Source organism: Copadichromis virginalis, linkage group LG6, assembly GCF_057382275.1.
Source record: "Copadichromis virginalis isolate Kocher_CV1m ecotype Utaka linkage group LG6, C_Virginalis_male_GT1.1, whole genome shotgun sequence".
Taxonomy (NCBI): Eukaryota; Metazoa; Chordata; class Actinopteri; order Cichliformes; family Cichlidae; genus Copadichromis; species Copadichromis virginalis.
Genome location: NC_140623.1, coordinates 18,876,626 through 18,897,328, shown reverse-complemented (window position 1 = coordinate 18,897,328; position 20,703 = coordinate 18,876,626). Strand labels below are relative to the sequence as shown.

General features: G+C 40.1%; 1 protein-coding gene across 3 annotated transcripts in view; it reads right to left on the bottom strand.

The window, feature by feature from the left end:
• Window positions 1–20,703, bottom strand: part of inpp4b (inositol polyphosphate-4-phosphatase type II B) — a 183,548-nt gene that overhangs the window by 65,084 nt on the left and 97,761 nt on the right. For all 3 annotated transcript variants that reach the window (XM_085459043.1, XM_085459045.1, XM_085459044.1), the window contains 3 exons: window positions 12,143–12,254; window positions 6,952–7,021; window positions 3,643–3,790 (listed from right to left, as the gene is read on the bottom strand). In XM_085459043.1, the coding sequence (XP_085315169.1) occupies window positions 3,643–3,790; window positions 6,952–7,021; window positions 12,143–12,254 (330 nt within the window). The remainder of the gene's footprint in view (window positions 1–3,642; window positions 3,791–6,951; window positions 7,022–12,142; window positions 12,255–20,703) is intronic.

Genomic DNA, 20,703 nt, shown 5'->3' with positions numbered 1-20,703 from the left:
CTATCAACAAAACACAACAACCATGTGTGAAAAGGAGCAGGAAGAAGAAAATATTCTTATTAAACCCTGCCCCCTATCTACCATCGAACTTATATCACCGATGGGCACCAAAAATCAGGAACAAACTAATATTGACATTTCTCTCCGGTCGAATCCCAAACCAACATCACATTCATTCGCATTCTTCATACTGAGTTATCGTTTTAAACATATAACACTTTTTAAAACATTGTAGATTTATACAATTCTTTAAATTATAATGAAGTGAATTCCACAGTCTTATACCCCTAACCGTTGTGCTCATTAATCTTTGTGTAGTCCTGGCTAACTGATGTTTAAAATAAAATTTCCTTCTATTCTCTTCTCCCCTTGAACACATCAAAAATACTCTTTGTAACTTAAAAGGCAAAATATTATTTTTAGCCTTAAACATAATTAATAATGTCCGTAATTTCACTAAATCTCCTAATTTTAATAATTTTGATTCTATAAATAATTTGTTTGTATGTTCTCTATATTTAACATTATGAATTATTCGTATAACTTTCTTCTGTAATAGGTTTAAAGGTTTTATGGTATTCTCATATGTATTCCCCCAAACTTCAACACAATAGTTGATATATGAAAAAAACAAAGAAAAATATAAAATACGCATTGTTTTATAATTTAATAAATCTCTTATACTACCTAAAATATAAATACTTTTGACCATTTTCTTTCTAATATGTTCAATATGAGATTTCCATGTCAAATTCTCATCCACTATTACACCCAAAAAACGAAATTCAGTAACTCTTTCAATCAATTCTTCCTCTATAAACATAATGACTTTATCCTCCTTTACACGATTGCCAAATATCATATATATCGTTTTTGTCAGATTCAAAGATAATTTATTTACATCAAACCATTTTTTTATTCTTAACATCTCAGAAGTCATAATTTCAACCAAGTCTTTCAAATTCTCTCCAGAGCAATAAAAATTTGTGTCATCTGCAAATAAAATCGAATTTAACCTTCTGTCCTTAACACGGATCAGTCGTCCTGTCCCCTTGGCAGAAAAACAGCCCCATAGCATGATGTTTCCACCCCCATGCTTCACAGTAGGTACGGTGTTCTTGGGATGCAACTCAGTATTCTTCGTCCTCCAAACACGACGAGTTGAGTTTATACCAAAAAGTTCTACTTTGGTTTCATCTGACCACATGACATTCTCCCAATCCTCTGCTGTATCATCCATGTGCTCTCTGGCAAACTTCAGACGGGCCTGGACATGCACTGGCTTCAGCAGCGGAACACGTCTGGCACTGCGGGATTTGATTCCCTGCCGTTGTAGTGTGTTACTGATGGTGACCTTTGTTACTTTGGTCCCAGCTCTCTGCAGGTCATTCACCAGGTCCCCCCGTGTGGTTCTGGGATCTTTGCTCACCGTTCTCATGATCATTTTGACCCCACGGGATGAGATCTCGCATGGAGCCCCAGATCGAGGGAGATTATCAGTGGTCTTGTATGTCTTCCATTTTCTGATGATTGCTCCCACAGTTGATTTTTTCACACCAAGCTGCTTGCCTATTGTAGATTCACTCTTCCCAGTCTGGTGCAGGTCTACAATACTTTTCCTGGTGTCCTTCGAAAGCTCTTTGGTCTTGGCCATGGCGGAGTTTGGAGTCTGACTGTTTGAGGCTGTGGACAGGTGTCTTTTATACAGATGATGAGTTCAAACAGGTGCCATTCATACAGGTAACGAGTGGGGGACAGAAAAGCGTCTTACAGAAGACGTTACAGGTCTGTGAGAGCCAGAGATTTTCCTTGTTTGAGGTGACCAAATACTTATTTTCCACCCTAATTTACAAATAAATTCTTTACAAATCCTACCATGTGGATTCATGGATTTTTTTTTTTTCACATTCTGTCTCTCACAGTTGAAGTGTACCTCTGGTGCAAATTACTGACCTCTGTCATCATTTTAGGTGGGGGAACTTGCACAATCGGTGGCTGACTAAATACTTTTTTGCCCCACTGTATTTAGTTGTTTGCATTCTGTCTTTTTTAGCCTCCCCTGTGTACAGCTGTAGCCCCAACTGTTGCAACAGATGGCTCCACCTCCTTGATCCTGGTTCTGTTGGGGGTTTCTTCCCATAAGAGGGGAGTTTTTTTTTTTTTATCTCACTGATGGATTTTCTCTCCACTATTGTAAGGTCTAGACTGAAGACCTTCCAATATAAAGTGTCTCGAGGTGGCTGTTGTTGTGTTGAACTAAACCGTGCCATGTTTGAGTTATTTGTCTTTTTCAGATGCTTTCTGTTTGGCTTTTCTGTTAGGTTTCATTGTGAGTTATGCTTTAGTCTGTTTTTGAGGTTTTTTGAACTTTTTATATTTGAGTTCTATTACTTTTTAAAGATTGTGTTATTTATGCTTAGTTTCCTTCTTTATTATAGGTTTCTTCTGTGTTTAGTGAGTCTTAAGTTAGTTCTTGTTTTGCTGTGGTAGTCAGCTGCTGCCTGTTCTTTGCACTTAGTTTTACTCTCAACCCTGCCTCGGTTGAGCAGTGTCAAACATAAGGCACGGGGGTGCCGGGATCTGCCCAGAAGACTAGCCTACAAATCCCAGATCAATCTACAGCAGGCGGTGCTGGACCAAGGCCAGGAAGATCGTGAAGGACCTTAGCCATCCCAACAACAGACTGTTCTCTGTGTTGGTCTTCAGGGAGCGGAATCGCTTTCCTGACCTCAACAGAGAGAACAGTCTGTTGTTGAGACTGAGGAGGAGCTTCTTCCCGCAGGCGATACGGTCTCTCAATCACACCACCACACAGTACTGACCCACACATATAGTTCTTACACACACACTGGACATTGTTTTCACTTCATCACTTAAACCACTTTAAGCATATTTGCACCGCACAAGACAAATGTGGATTGCACAACACTGGTCACTATATTCTTCATTTCCAGTTAATACTTGTACAGCTGCTGTTATTGTGTGTGTGTATATATATTTATTTATTTATTTATATTTCTTCATACATTCTTATATAGTTCTATATTGTGTATTTTGTTGTACAGTTATTTTATTTTCAACTTTAATTTATATATTTTATCTTATTCTTTCCCAGTTAAATTTACCCTTCATTCTAATTTGTGTTGTACAGTTATTTCATTTTTTATATTTTATATTCTTATATTTTATTCCTTCCTAGTTAAATTTACACTTTTTAATTTTTCATATTTATTTCCTATCTTATTCATAGCCCTTTCCTTTTTTTTTCTTTAGGTCACGAGCAGTTGTCTAAGCATTTCACTGCATATCGTACTGTGTATGACTGTGTACGTGACAAATAAAAATTTGAATTTGAATCCCTGTAAAAATAGTTGTGTCTTCCCCTCAGTCTTTCTTGCAGTGTCTGCTAAGCTCCCCTCATGTGTTAACCCCCGTGATTTCCTGGGCTAATTTTGAATCTCAGCTTCTTGTTTTTGGATTTACTTTGGGCTTTGTTTCTGAGAACTGCGAGTCAGCCAAAATAAAAGACCTGCCTTCTGTTTAATCAGTATGGCTCCACAGCCTGGGTCCTTAATCTCCACGACAAGAAGAAGAAATTAAGGTCCACACAACGATTATGTCTGATTTTTCAGATGCGCTTACCTACTCATGTCCTCCTGAATGTACAGCGCGAGCAGCTGTTTGGGGATACTGAACGACAGAGTGCACTCCTCCATTTGTTCCCGCACAAGCATCCACTTGCTGTCCACTGTTTGAAATCTGTACACTTTGCATACTGGGTTCTTGAACACTGCCAGAGAAAGACAAAGGGATGGTGAGAACAAAGTAAAAAAAAAGAAGTTGTTCACTGAACCATCTGACACAGCAGAAAATACATCACATCCCTGTTTTATAAATTTTAAAGAGTTTCTCTTTAATTTTGCAAAAGGTAAACAGACTTTTACATCAGCTCTGACAGCTGCTGGCCTCAAGGACGTGACAGAACAGATAGACTTCAAAAGTCTTGAAAAGTCGTGTGAGGTATGAAGCACAAATTAAATTCTATAATCAATAATGGTGTCTGCCGTAGATAAGAAGTTTCTCATTTTTCAAGGCCTTCCTTCCCTCTCTTACTCTCTCTATACTTCAGTTGACAGCACAGCAGAGCAAAACACGTAACCTTGTCCTACTAATCTTTGCCTTATTATTTCCTCCATTACCATATTAATTGCTTATTTATTGTGCAACGCTGAGGAACGGTCCATTGAATCATTTTGAAAGTTTCCTTACGAACCCCAGTGCCCAGCTCTTCCATTAAAACTGATTCACGTTGGGTCCCATCTTTATTTTTTTTCTTGCAGAGAGTGGCTAATAGCAGCAATTGAAGGCTGGAAACGAAAAACAGCTCTAATGCTCTTATCTGCATGCTAGCAGCAGAGGGCAAGAAAGCTGTGAGCCTTAAACTGTGTGTAGTACTCCTTTCTGTTTGCAGAGCTGAAGCACTCAGAGTGAAACCTTGAAAATCTTGCAATGGGTAGTCAAACATGCGTAGCAGGAAAAAAAAAATCAAATTTTTTTTTTGCCTTAATTCATAAATGGAAGCCATACTCATGCTCCTACTGGCAGTGCAGAAAACAGTCCCCATAAGAAGCCCTTATACAGCACTATAACACTGATGGAAGTAAACTGTTGTTTTTTTGTTTTTTTCAAGGTCGTCTGTCTGAGTCCTCGTTTTGAAACCTAGTGTCTGAGCCATTAATCCTCACACTGCTACGTCATTTGTCCTCGAGTGTTAAAGTTCAGCGATGCCCTTCAGATGGGTTCCAGAAGGCACACGACAGTGGGAGTCCTTATGTGGTAAGAGTTTTCATTTAGGATGCAATGTGATGCAATGTGCTACTTGACTGACTTAAGCAGCAGCTTTATATGTGGTTTAATAAAAGATAGTTTCTTAGTAAAAACTGGGTAACCTTTACAAATCAAAACAAAACAACTGTAATAAAAAATGTTAAAAACTATTCCAACAATTCCCATCTTCGCCACCAGCCAACAGTATTTCATGCTAGTCTGACTGGATTTGATTGTTTGGTTAACGTCATCATTTCGGGACCAAATCCAAGAATAACTGAGTTTGGATAATCGGTTTGTGTTGTAGACTTCCTTTGGTGTTATAAAACCATGAACAAACATTCTTCCTTACCATCTGATACCATCCCCCCACACTGTTTTGGTACTTTATATAGATATTACAAATGCATATACAACTCCATAGCTTTTAATTATTCTTAACAAATCCATGGTTGACATCCACTCTCCAACAAAGTGTACTACCACTCAGGAATTTAAACATGATAATAAAGAGAAACAAATGATCAGGGTACAGAACAGAAGTCCCATTCTTGTTGGGGGTTGTCTTTGTGGGGTTTACATATGGTCCATGTGCTGGATGCTTTTTATGTGATATCTAGATGATGAGAATAGCAAAGAATATACTGAAATCAAATAGAGAAAACTACCATACAGTAACCACAGCAAGCACAGCAAGAAATGCAGCAAAAGATTTTCCAAAGCTCTGCACGAAAGGCATTTCTATTAGTGTTAATCTTGTGCCTTTTTACTGACTTAACTGCATAGCAGTAGACAGGCTACTACACTATAAAAACTCCACACAGACAGCAAGAGATTCTCTTAAGGACAATAACGATAAGTCAGACAGACTGCAGACGGGCTTAATATTATTTTTCTACGGCGCTTAAGATGTTGAAATTAATGACAATTTAATTATGACTAGCCTGAACAACTCTTGAGAGGGTTCATAATTGCATCTAAATGAAATGTGAAAATCAAAAATCGTTGGCACGGGGATTCGAAAAACTTTAATGGGTTGACAAAAATAAATGAGGAGATACATGGAGAGAAAGGGGTGAGGGCACAGCCTTAATCGGAGGAGCAACAGTTTGCTGACTTCCACCCCCATCAGCGAAGCGGATTAACCCCCGGACTCCCCCCTGCCGCCACACTAATCTGTCCACCAATCAGACGCCTCCGTTTCCCTTCCTGACACCTCTTAAGAAAATGACTTGCCGAGAATTGCTGCGCGTGGGCTCTGCTATCTCCCCGTTCTCTGCATGCTCATTTTGAAAGGTAATAAAAGTGGAAGACTAAATTGCGTTACTCAATCTGGCTGTATCTGTGGGGAGGGTATTGTTTTGACAGGCTGCAGATGTGCACCTGCAAACATGGCTGCAGTTCACTAGTTAATCACAGTAGAAACAGTAAGCAGCAATGACACCATGACAACAGGCGTGCGACTGCTGGGGAGCTCGGGGAGGCTAAGGGGATCCAGGTACAGGAGAAAATGGATGTGTGGAACAAATGGATGTGTGTCTCCCAAGTTTCCTTTGAAAAAGGGGCTGTGAAGTTTTAACACAGCAGGAGTTGTGACCTTTTCAAGTCACACGCTTTTCCGTCTACATGTCTTTCATTTTCTCTCTGCAATGCTCTCTTTTCTAACCGGTGAGTGAGCTGACTTTCTGTGTTACCACTAAATTAGTCTCACGCAGCTCATATGACATCTTCTGATCATCTTTAGTTAGTCTACAAAGAACTGAGCAGGCTAACATTGTCAGACACCTCTCACTAGTCTCTGTCTGTCTAAAAACACTTTGGCGCATAGTAAATGTAAGCAGGGAAGATAAAATTCTTTAATCAAGAAAAAGGACACAGCATAGACTTCAAATGTTATTCATAGAGAAGTTACTCAAGGTTAAACAGATGCAGAGCATTAACAGACTTTTAGATGAAGACGTTACATGATGTTAATGTATTAAATGCATTATAATAGAGTCTTTCAGCCTTTCCTTCAAGGCCATTATAGAGTTCTTTCAAGAAGGGGAAATTAGAGGCATTTTTATTGCAACATTATCCAGCAATAAGTGGTGAAATTACAGGTGCTCAGGGTGTGACTCATACCTGGCCCGGTCAATGGGTTATTTTCTCTGTCGGTGCAAGAATGGTGCGCAGACTCACATACCAGTGGACACTGGAAAGAACAGAAGAAAAGACAAGATGAAAACTGGCAAACATGAGCATGAACAGTAAAGCATTTCTCTGATGTGCTTTCAGGCTTTGATCACAAACTGTCGCCTGTGACGGCAACCACATTTAAGTGCAGCCTGACACTGAGACTTGATGTGACATATACTCTAATTTGGTGGCAGCTCGAGTTTGAAAATCCTAATTTAGCTTTGACACACTGAGAGGTACTTTAGCGCCAAAGCTGTAGCCAGCAGGTAAAATTCCGGTAGTTTGATCCGTGTTCTGCTAGAGAACCATAAAGCTGCTCACATAAGCATAATTACATTAAAAAACCCATATCTATCTTTCTATCTATACATATACATCTATAAATATATACGGTTTCTTCAGCTGGTAAATTTCAAACTTTCAAAATTTCAAACTATCAACTGACATACAGTAAATTACCTGGTTTTACTTAGGAGAGATGGGAGACCACACAGCTTTAATCTCTCAATTACTGTGTCCTACTAGGCAAAAGATCCAATATCTTTTAATGTGGTTATTTCATTGCTTAATCATTACAACAGTAACCAACAAGAGACAAAAAATCCACTCTCATAAAACTTGCAGTATACTCTAATGTTCTGAATTAGTTTAGGTGCAATTTTCCAAAATGAAATTTCTCAAGCAAGCAAAAGACTTTGGAAGAAATTCAATTCAATTAAATTTTCATTTCAGTTGTATTCATATAGTGCCAAATCACAACAATAATCATCTCAAGGTGCTTCATATTGTAAAGTAAAGATCTACACTGATAGAAAGGAAACCCCAACAATCAGATGACCCTCCTATGAACAACCACTTGGTGACCGTGGGAGTAAAAAACCCTTTTAGCAGGAAGAAACATTGGACAGAACCAGGGTCAGCGAAGGGATAGATGTGACGAGCTGGGTGTGAGAGGGAAAAATATGGACAATCTGAAAATATAAAGCATGTGGAAGTGCCATAAACCTGCAGCTGTCTTTAAAGGCCAACAGAGGGCGACTCTGTTTCTGGCTGAGTGTTAAATATTTTCTGTTTTTTTCCTTTTAAAAACAAAATCTTGATAACTTATCTAAGGCTCCGTCCACACGTACCCGGGTATTTTTGAAAACTGAGATTCTTCTATGTGTTTTCCCCTTTCGTCCACATGTAAACGGCGTATTTACTAAAACTCATTTTTTGCACGCAGCGTCAAAGATGTGCGCCTTTTTTGACGTCACACTGTGCGCCACGTTATTGTTTCGGTGAAATGCATTTCTACTATTACTGTTAATTGTACTCTCTGCAGTGTTTAAATGCTTACATATATACACAAAGTTACTGTCCCTCCACACATACAACTTGGTTCTGCTTCTATGCCCCATCTATGTTTACTATTTCCCACCGAGGCTTCTAGACTTCTGATTGGCCAACATTTCTACACGGTTAGGAATATATCGCCACCTGTTGCTTTGGCATGTTCCTAGCAGCATTTTCCTTCATTTTTGCGTTTACATGTGGACGGGATAAGTTTTTAAAACTAAAACGGAAAATCTCCGTTTTCAAAAATACCCGTGTACGTGTGGATGTAGCCTAAGTTACACACAATTATTAAAAATTTGTGTGATTTGTGAAAAAGTGGGTGTTCCCACTGTTACAACCTGGCTCAGAAGCTGCAACATGAAGTGGAGACTGACATCAGAATTAGTAGAAACACTGGTTTTATTTCACTGGTTGAAAATGACAGCCCAGAAAGCATTATGGTAAGTAGGATCTCCCCCAAGCCAACCTGAGGCCTTTATCTACACCTTTTCAGATTTAGACAATTAACAGTTAAGCCTCAGTAACACCCAGAGACTGCAGTGCTGCTACTGCAAGGTAAGAAGGCCAATTTTGACCTTGCACAATAACAGTGAAGGTCAAGGTCAAATGCTTAGCCAATCTAGGTACTCAAGTCCCCCAGGGGCTGGTATATTGTAGTGAAGTTTGAAGACGATCCATAAAACACTTTGGGTAATATCAAGTTTTTACAGATTTTCACACTGGGTGATATTGACCTTGACCTGACTCTCACCAAAGTTACACCTGTTCAAGCTGTAATTGGTATCTACCATCACACAAAATTTAAAACTGATCTCTTGAAAACTGTGGACGCTAGACTGCTAACAAACAGACAAACAAATGGAACGGATTACGTACTCGTTACCTTTAGAGAAAAGATAAAATTGTAATGTAGTTATTATTAAATTCATCCCGTAGCAGAACATTATATACCAGGTAGTCCAACTTCAGTAACCCTGCAAACGCCACTGCTGTTTAGTTTTCTGTCTTCATTTATGTCGGAAGTGGTGGCAGAGCTGTACGTTTTAGTTAGTTTCAAAAATCTCTCAGTCAGAACATGGTATGTCATGTTTAGGTGGAAACTAGCGAGCTAACTTCCTGTTAACTTCTAACTCCGTTAAATTTAATAAATTCTGTTTTCATGGATGCATGGATGTAAAACTTAATTGTTACACCCGATAAAGCAGCAACGCTGATGATTTTATTAAAGATGAAAGAATTTAAACCGTTTTTAACTCTCAGTGTTCGTTTGACTTTGGGACCTGAAGAGACGGAGCTTTGGACCCAGATTACTCCGCGAAGCTCCTTACTACGGCAGCCGTAATGCTCTGACAATCCATCAAAACATTTTTTAACAGATTTCTGCACACCAAAATCGGTTCGAGGTCAGTAAGCACAACCAGAATTCATACATAAGGCACACTCGATTTTTGAGAAAATTAAAGGATTTTAAGTGTGCCTTATAGTGTGGAAAATACGTTAGACAGAAGAACACAATATATCGCGATATATATCATTACCACACGTGCTTCAAATTATATCGCGATATGGATTTTAGGCCATATCGCCCAGCCCTAATTTCTAGGACTTTTTGTGTTTCCTGTAAAATGTGATGGTCTGAATCCTTTTCATTTCTCATTTATTTAATTGGTGGTAGTTTGCACACTGAAGCAGCGGTGTTGTAATGGTGAGGTAATGAAGGTGAAAGGGAATGAGACATGGACATGGACATGGACCCCCACCTCCCCCAGTATATTAATTGATTAAAAAATAAAAAATTGACTGTCATTGACCCTGTAAGGTAATTACAGGATTGCATGATTTTAGTGCTAGACAAAAGTTATGTTTTAGCTAATATAAAACAAAGACGATACATTAGCTGCAACTCTGACTTTTGTGTTGGGTGAAATAACACTGAGTTAGGGTTAGAGCTTCTGCACTGGACTACTGTGGCCAACAGTTATTAAACCAGACGTTCTGAGTACCAAAGCCTACAGTGTAGTGGCACATCATTAACTTATTTCTTACATTTTTTATTCTTGAGGTTTTGGTCCTGAAAAGGTTGAAAGAAACTGATACAAACCCTGGGGCTTTAATGTAGCAGACCCTTAAAATGTATAAAATAGTCAAATTCACACAGAAAGGAGGTGAAGCTGTACTCTTAACTTTACACTCTGCTTTTCATAAAAACACACATGCACACCAGTTAAAATGATGTTTTTTTTAAATTATGCCTGGGTTTCTTCATCAAAGCAACGTGAACCACTGACAACTAGCAATCTTTCATGCTCGCTGTATCCCAGCTCTGGCCTGTCTGATGAACCATCTAACACAGCCAGACAGCCAAATCTGTCCCCAGAAAAGGACTTTAATGACTGCTAGGGACGATCCATCACCTCTCCTAGCTCAGAAACGGATCCTGAATAAAACAGACATCAACCAACAGCAGCCACACAGAGTCACACACACTAACTCCAGAGTAAACTGTGTCCATTGGACAGAATGGGCAGATTTTACTGGGCAAGTTTCTCGTCTAATGATAAGTATTAACAATGAGCTAAGGGCCTCAGCTGCGAAAGGAGTCCCATTGTAACGGTAGGCAGCATCTGTTAGATGGCTAAAATATGTAAAGAGATCAGATCAAAGGTGACTGGAGTATCTTTCTTGCTTCAGCTGATTATTTTTGCAGGGTCAGTAGGATATTCATGAGCAGCAACCACCTAAGCGATGACACGGACTGATCAAACACAGACTTACAAGCATGTGCAAATATGTAAATTAGGCAGCAGCACATGAACATGACTAAGGTACCTTGAACAAGGAGGGAATAAGAGAACTTCCCTACAAGAGAGTCCTGAGTCTAAAGTGAGCCTTCCCCTGGATTTGTCATAGCCCTTCCTTCTTTCCTTCCTTCATCTTCAACAACAGCAACGATACACACAAGGAAATATGCTGTGACAAGACAAATGCGCACACACACGCACACGCATAGGGCAACACATTCATCAAGGCGACATGGGCAGATTTTCAGTGACATGCTGGAGCCTAGCAGGGAACCTCCCTGCACCATTAACAGGGGTGGGCAGAACAGAAAGCCAGTCAGCCATGTAGAGGCCCTCGGTCAATTATATAAGACATGAATCACACGCATACACAAACACAACGTACAAAAAACACACAATTATCCACACAAACAGGAAATCAACAGCTGGCCTCTGTGCTGCTCTACAAAGCTGTTCCTATTTACGGATGAGAAATATCCCAAGAGCTTTGTTTTTTTTGTTTTTTTTTAACTGATTTCCCTGAGATCTACAGCATGAATTCACCTGACAAATCACAGCCTCTTAGGAATGTGCAGAGAAATGCAGAAATCAAATCAGGAGTGCATATGCACAACTCTACTTTCGGTCTGGTGGCGCCTCAAAAACTCAGACTCTGAAGGAGAATACTCCTTCTTCCTCTTTTAACTTCCTGATGATGACGTTGTGTGATCTCAGAGCCCAGTTAAGAGTAGAGAAGAATGCATAACGGTTTGACACAAATAGATTTGTGAGTGTATGTGTGTCAATATCATTCTTTTAAAACCCTTTCGGTATCAACATATAGGCATTCAGACATTAAACGTACTCACATCCTGTAAATCCCTATTAGGTTTTACTGAAGTTTATTTAATCTCATTGGAGGACTTGTGCAGTGCCTGTCTAATCCTAGTATTAGCACGAGGCGTCTGGCACATGGAGACTCCCGCTCCTGCTTCGTCTAGTCAGCCCGCTAACCTTACCTTCTGTGACGGTATGTCTGTGGTGATCTGGTCCACATCAACCTCCTCCATCTCCCCCATCTTCAGACGACTCACCACCACTGTTCCTGCTGTGCACACACCATCAGATGACCTAAAGCAAGACATGAAGAGAGAGAGAGAGAAAAAGATACATTCACTTTTGGCCTCTTCATTCAAGCTGTTAAATAAAAGTCTCATCTGTTAAATGATATTTTCCTCTAGCTACTGCCCCTCTACGGGCCTCAGAAATATTCATCTTCATGTCAGCCCCCCCTGACTCGGCAAACCTAATAAGCTTATTTCCAGCCTTGCACAGGTTGTGAAATTATAAAGCTTTGAGTAAAAAGTGGAATCAGGACATGGACGCTTGCACTGCGGCGATTCCTTTTCCTGACAGATTTTGCCCAGGAGTTTTGCATGCAGAATAAAATCCCAGCGCGCTTCAGCAGGAAGCTGATGGGGGTGAAGGAAAGAACGTTTCATCTAACTGTTCAAATAGTGGTTTATTAAACCAGGCTATGTGCCCCGACAGATATGAAAATTGATACTAGAGTTTTCATATCGGAGAGACCTGACTAATCACTTTCCCAGTCATGGGGCCATGATTAAGGAGCTGATAGAAAATCTATAGTATTGGCAGGAAGACAGACGCTCTCAAATGAAGAAAAATGGTTCCCGGGTATAGCGGGAGCGAGTCTGATCACCTTAACAGACCCATCCCTAATGTGCTCAGTTCCACTCCAGCTGGAGAAAATATTGGATGTTGTGCATCAGCCACTGGTCTGGGGAGACAGGAGGATGGATGACACACCCCTGCCCGAGGAGAAGAAAATGCAAGGATGGTGATGGAAGCAAAAAGGATGCTTTCGAGGCCAATCAATCTTGGGCAGACACAAAAGAAGAAAATCTAAAGGCACCCGTGAGAAAAAGGTAAGAAAGGAGATGCGGGAAGCAATGTGAGTGAAAACTGGAGAAGAGGACGGGGATCGAGAGGTTGGAGAGTGAAGGGAAAGTGTCTGTGGAGTGGGACCCTGGGAGCTTCAGTTAGCACTTAATGTCTTACAGTAGTCTCCAAGCAGAGAAAATAACATTGGCCGGTTTATAAATCCAATCATTGTCCCTTGCCAGACACCTGTCTCAGTGTTTACTCCTCTGCTCATCTTCTTGTTTCTTCCCCATTTTTTAGCGTGCCCCCTCCCGTTCCTGCGCAACAGAGGACCCAAGCACGGGAAAAGAAAGTCACCCTGACTTTGAACAAACATTATGTGCTGAGAGCGGCCCACACATAATCGAGGAAATGGAGATTAACACACATCGTGTTCTGTGATAGTCCTCCCAAGGCAAACCTTAGGGGTTACAGTGGTCCCCTACTCTTTAGATTACTGCGCCGCAATCCACTAATGAAACTCCCCATTTAGGTGGACAAGAGACTCAGTTAGAATTGCTTTAACGTAATTAACTTACAGTATGCCTTTGAGAGATATATTAGGATTTTTTTTGTTTGTTTTGATTTGCAGCCAAACATAAACTCAGCACCTACTCAAATACAATTTTCTTTTATATTACTGCTGTTTGTGAGGAAAAGGACTCTTCTGCAGCCTATTTAAAAGGGCTGGGATGATTCGATTTAGCTCAATCACTGCAGAGCCAATTCTCTGTTCCATTAAAAAACAAGCAGGTTAGAGACTTCTGACAGGATGCCTGGTCTTCAGAGGCACCCCTTTATTTTAACTAAAGCCATTTAGCACGAGCATGAAGTGACCTCCGATTAACTTAGAAGGTTTTGATGAGCGCTGTTGTTGAAAAAGAAGACATTGTTTGGAGAAAAAAAAAGACCCTTCCCCCTCCACTCCCACATTCCCTCCTCTTCTCCCTCCTCGTCACTTTCCGTCTGTTGGAGCTGGCATGGAAACAAATCTGCAGATTGTTCTTTGCCTGTGAGCCCATCTTTTTCTTTTTTTAATCTAATTGGATCTCTTTTATGACAACACTTAATCAGATGGCTTTGTTCAAGTGACAAAAATAATGTGCTTAAAATGTCTGCTGTGAATCTGGCACAATTTGAGAAATAATTAGTTATCAGGGAAGTGCCTTACATTTAACAGTTATTTTCTTTTGAAAGGCTTTCTTGTAGTTTACGGATACATTTCCCAGCGTGGGAGCATGCAATGCAATTTGTTTCAAATGGCCAGTTTGCACTAATAAGCTCTAAATGTACGAGCTATATGTCTTAAGTACACACTGTATACACTGCACAGTGCAAATGATAATACTTTCAATTATCTGTACAAGACGGGAGGCTTCGGCTGAGCATCATATCTTAATTTTGCTTCTTGTACAGTTTTTATCTACTAATGACACAATATCTTTTCCACTAATGATGCCCCCCCAAAAACGTTTTTTCCTTTTTCTGTTAGGCTGTAACATTTTAAAGTTAAGCTGCTTCATCAGGCTTACCTCACTGTGAACTTACAAAAGGTTGTGTACACATTTTTTAACGGCATATTCATCCAGGGTCGCAGGAAGCTGAGTACACACAAAGAAATCATCTATTTGCTCCACACAGCCTCTTTAGAAACACCAGTTTTGCAGTTGACATGCTTGTCTTTGGACTGAACATGTAAAAGCCCGACCTCGATTATTATTTACCTTCAGGTGAAAACAAACTAAACTTCATTTGGCATGGCTCTTCAAAGTATGAAACACAGTAACATGACTGCTGATGGTTCACATACCTATTAAAACTCTTTAAAAAAAGAGATGTGTGTATTCAGTTAAATGAGCAAAAGGCAACGACCTGAGCAATGTTGCTGACTTGATGTTTCTGTACATAGGATCTGTGACACAACTGTGTTTTCAAACCACCACATTTAGCAACCAAGAAAACTAATTTTCCCACTTTGATTGGTTTGAGCAAGTCTATCCAGCCCAGTGGTTTAGCTGGATTTATGGGTGCGTTGCAATGTAGCAGCGACCTCAGTATCATTATGAGTTACATGTTTTCCACAGTAATATTATTACTGTCATTATTTTTCTACTGTTATTGGAAATACTATCATTACTACTGTTATTTTTTGCTTCTTTGGTGCTTTGATGATAGATGGCAATGGTTGCTTTTTTTTGTTTGTTTGGTGAAACGAGCAGTTATACTCTGCTATAATAGGCTTGCACTGCAACGCAGAGCCCGGTGTACAGTCTGGAGACACACTACCTCATTTACACTGATTGTTTTGTCTTTGTCTATAGATGCGGCATCATAATAGTTTTTACTCAACCTGTCATCACTCTGAAAATAAGCGAATGGTCAAAGATCATGAAGTCTACAAGTTTAGATAACTTGGGTTAAATGGATGAACGCAGGTGCAAAATTGACCAAACAAAAATCCTGTTTCCGCTCTCTTGTGGACCAAAAAAAAGGAAAGAGGTTTGTAGAGCAAAGTCAAGAAAAGGACAATAACGCTAAATTCAACAGCCCGTGGGTGGGGAAAGTTCATCAAAACACTTCAAAGCAGCAAAGCGTCAGTTTTTCTCTCTGTGGGATGCCACAAGGAGGGAAACACCTGATAGCCACAGAAAAGAAGCAAAAACACTCATGGCTTTTACTCTTGCAAGGGGTTTTGCTTTAACAGTGAGAAACTAAATTACCCACCAGAACGCGCAAATAACTATTTGTGTTTTGCCAAAAGAAGACATTTTTAAGAGCTCTTGAGGACACCTTAAAGCTGAATGTTAATAGAAGTAGTCAGAAAAATACAAAAAGGATCCTACAACAGCAACAAATGTGCTACAGCCTTGTTGTGAAGGAATGGAAGTGTGGATGGGATTCTTGACCTATATAAAGCTGGACCGGTGGCTAAATATAGCCCTGGCTAGTTTTTACTAAGGACAGATGTTAGGACATGAGACAGTAATAATGGAGAATGCCAGCTTTAGAAGTCATAGTTCTAATGCTGATTTTTTTTTTTTCATTAGGGATAAATGACACAATCATGTGATTCGGAGTAATTGGGCATTTTGTAACTGGGGAACTGACTCAATCAATAAGACTCTACTGCAGGCATTGTTCATAGAGCTGGACAGAATCACCAGGGGACACTTACACTGAGCACACTCTCTCTGGCATGTCTGGACCACTTGAAATTTATTCCCTGAGAAAAAAAAACTGCCCTGGTTTTCACTTGATGAAGGAGACTTACACCATGCGCAATATATTCAGTCTGAATGAAAAATTAATGTAAAACATCCTCTGTGTCCATTGTAAAAATTCAGTTCTGTGTTAGAATTAAGGATATTTTAACGGCTCTCGGGCTCAGGATGTTTTTTTAAACTTGAAAGGCGAAGCAGGCAAACATTTATTGAAAACAAGCCGATTAACTGGAATACATCAATGAGATCAAACTGTAAAATTCTGAAGTAGAAAACTAATCTGTTTGTCGGATGCAATACATCTGTAGTAAGCAGAACAGGAGCTACGTCAGCGGAAGATTGATACTTGCAGACAATTTGTGAGTTTTAACACATCCTATTTGTTCCAGTTCAATCACACACACACACACACACACACACACACACACACACACACACACACACACACACACACACACACACACACACTACTATTCTTGCATGATGAGAACTGTCTTCACACTACATTTACTTTATGTTAGTGCTTAACTGCTGTCAGAAACCATCTGGGATAAGCTATTTTTACAGAAGAAGCAAGGTGGGGAAAAATATCCAGAATGGATGCCATTTCTTCAGCCAGTCACATCAATCCAGACTCCAGCTGACAAGTAGGCACTTAATGACTGTTGTGGGACAATTGCTATACGTTTAACTGAATTTGAAAAACTTTAGCTGCAAGCGATTTGATAGGAAAGCGTTTATCAGAAAAGCACAGGAAACTCAATGATTAATTCATGGGCCAGTGTAGTATTTAGTAAATATCTACAGCTCTGTTTCTAAAGAAACCTTAGAGCAGATCAAATTATGGTCATTTCCCTACAGTAAAGGCTTATAGGGACGCTTCAGTGTAAACTAGTTAAACTATTAAGCGTACAAAGTACTATTGCCACCAGCCGAGGCATTATCTCAACAGAATTTAACACCCTAAAGCACATCTGCTGTCTGGAAGTTTATGTGAGAACACATCAAGAAACTGACAGACTTGGGGTGATGTAATTTTTATTTTTTAGAAAGACACCAAATGGTCGCAAATCACACTTAGCACCGAGTTCCTTCTTCAGCCAGACAATTTGCTGCATCATTCTGCTACTGCCGCCTGAAAACGGTGGACTGCTCCCTCTGGGTAGAGGATGAGACGATGCCCCGAGCGAAGGAATTTAAGTATCTTGGCATTTTGTTCATGAGTCGCAGCATAATGAAGCTTCAGATGGACGGGCGGATCGATGCAGCAACAGCAGCAGTAACGCGGGTGTTCTGGATCGTTTTGGTGAAAAAGAGTTAAGTCAGAAGGTGAAGTTTTTCATTTGCCAGTCAATCGATGTTCCAGCTGTGACAACCCCCCACCTTTTTCTCTCAACTCTGATTTCCGCTGGATGTGTTTCAGGTACCTGGTGGGCAGGGCAGAGATTGTCAGTACCAAATGGGAAGACCTGAGGCAGACTATAAAGCTGTTGCTGACACTTCACTAGGTCTCCTGCCTGGCTGCTGTGTCATGACCTCCGAGCTTCTCTTCATGGTTCCTTCATGTTGTTTTTCTTTGCTTTAAAACACTCATCCACCTCCACCCTCATGCACATTTTGCACCGACAAGTCCACTGTTTTCAACACTACCACTGTTGCTTCGTCTTCTTACTATTATTACTAAATTACTTCAGTTTGCTGCCAAAACTAGTGAATTCTAGGTAGTAAATGACTGAATAAGGCACCTGAAAATAGTTTCCTTGGGCTCAAGGTGAGGAGCTCAGACATCATGGGGGTTCAGAGTTGCTGCTCCTTTGCGTCAAAAATAGCCAGCTGAGATGGTTCAAGCATCAGGACTTCTCCTGGGTGCCTTCCTCTGGAGGTTTTCTGGGCATGCCCAGCTTGGAGGACACCCTGGAATAGACCCTTCTTAGCCTCCCACCACCACCCCCAACTACAGATAAACAGATGGATGGATTCCCCTCCTCTCCTTCCCTTTATTTTCTGTTTCTCTTCACAGACTCCAAATAAAGGCATAAATCTCCCAAAAATAATCTTGAAAAAGACAAAAGCTGACAGACTTCCACTGCGTGCAGAAACCGAAAGAACAAAAAAACATCAAAATAAACAAAACTGTGAGACCACGCGCTTTAATCACATTTAAAAGAACACACTGGGATTGATGCTAAGCCCAGCAGTATGTGTCAGCACAAAATGAAAAACACGCACCATAATGGCATTACTGGCTATTCCCATCCCGAGGATATCTTTAATCTAAAGATAGACTCACATTTTAAGTCTCCCTTGAGACAACATTGACCCACCAATATGTACATGAAAGAATTATTGATTGCCAAAAACTTTTCAGTGAAAAAAAAAACTCCCACGCTGCTATTTCATTGTCACTGACGTGGGACGATCCACAGCCTTTGTTCTGGGCAAAAATGCATTCTGTGGTGCATCTTAACTTTCACAAGTGTGAGCTAGATAGATTTAGCAAGTAGTTTCCAAAGTACATTCTCTCTTTGCGGCTTCATGGGCAGCAGAGCCGCAGCAGAGGGACAGCAACACAAGGGAGGAATTTTGCACCCTTTTTGAGGACACTCAATTTTCCTCATTCAGACTTCTAAAGATTTCTTATAATGCATTTTGAACAAGGACAGTGGATTTTGTCCCTCGACACTGAAATTGTTCGAAGGAGACCGCGAGCACGAAACACCAATAATTCTTCCAACGCGCTTTTGCAAATCCTTATGTTTATAGAAAAAAACTAATCTATCCTTAAGTAGAAATGAGTTTTTATGTGCCAAACAATAAAAATGGAATTTAAGACCAGATATGAACAGGAAGGAGCAATCACTGAGTGTCAATCACAGGCAGAAATATTGTATTTGCTTATTTCCTCACCTCACCCAACAAACAGAAGCACACATATCCATTATGTGCTGCCTGCTTTCAACTCTATTTTGCGTCTACTACGAGCATGTTGTCACAATTAAGACGTGAACGTTCTTATAAACAGTTCCAGTCAGTCAGCTGTGTGTCTGGCATGTATTCGATGTTAAGTCACAGAAAAGCTAAACGCAGATCAATGACAATTTGGTAGAGAGGACGGTTGAGTGGAAGTGGGCAGGTAGTGCAGTGCCCTGTATGCTCAGATGACCTTCATAGCCACTTATTCAGTAAGTGGAGCACCATCAGCTCATAAGTGGTAAGAGGTCAAACCCAGCTATCACGCTACATTTGCAAAGCGCAATAAACAGCAAGTGTTGAATTGTGACAAATGGATCTAAAAAAATCTCATAGTCACATTTCGAATGTAATGACATATTCACTTCTTTTTCAACAAAGTGATATAAACCTGGGGGAAAACAGACTCCTTTGATCTCAAATAAAAAGAAGCTGACCAACAGTATTGAGAGGATACGCACACAATCAACTGGAGGACAGAGGACGATGGATAGAGGTGTTAATGTTTGTGTGATTTGAGTGTTATTAAGCTTGTTTCCTTAGGTGTTCTGTTAAATAAGAGTAGAGAGGTCTTTAGCTTAGCATACAGGCTGGTACAGCAACCTCAGCTCTGTCCAAATGCAACAAATGTTTGAACAGTGCCTCTAAAACTCTGTAAGTAACATGCTATTTCTTGGTTGTGTGAAACCATCATGATGTGGTTGTGTGCTGGATTGAGTCAAGGACTGGGCGGGACAACTTCTTGGAGTCACTGTATGATGACTTCAGGAGTCTCGCTGCTGGCTGTAGCTTTATATTAACTTTGAAGAAAGTGTAATTCTCTGGAGTTAAGGAGCTCAAACTATCAATCTGTCCCTGCAAATGACCTAAAATTTTCTTGACACAGCAGCCTTGTTGACCCATAAGCATGTCTCCATCGTGGAAAGGTTGGTGCTGTTTTGTAACTTTCCTCATTGTGCATGAAACATAAAATCAAATCGAAAACTACAAAAAAAGGTCCAAAATTTTTAACAGAGACAAACTGTAAGTGCCAAAAAATCAGAGCAAAGGATTTTATTTATTCTTCACATTTTAAACAACTTAATCAGTTCACAAAAAGTGATGTCCATGCTGGTTTGATTATTCATTTCATTAGTTTTGATAAATGTGCTACTGTGCAGAAGCACAACTTATCATCGTCTCACATCTAGTACAGAAAGCCAAACAAATGATTTGTTTAAGGCCAGCGCTAAACATACTGATAACGGGTGCTGATGGCACTGGGGAGATTTGATATTATTTGACAACACGGCTAATATTAGTTCAAGCAATACACTTGACACTGTAGGACATCAGCGGCAGGGACATTCTGATAAATACAATAACAGCATAATGGGAAGCGATTTCCATATCTTCTAAAGCACTCGGCTGACGCTGTCATGGTCCTGGGCCATGTTGGCCCAGTG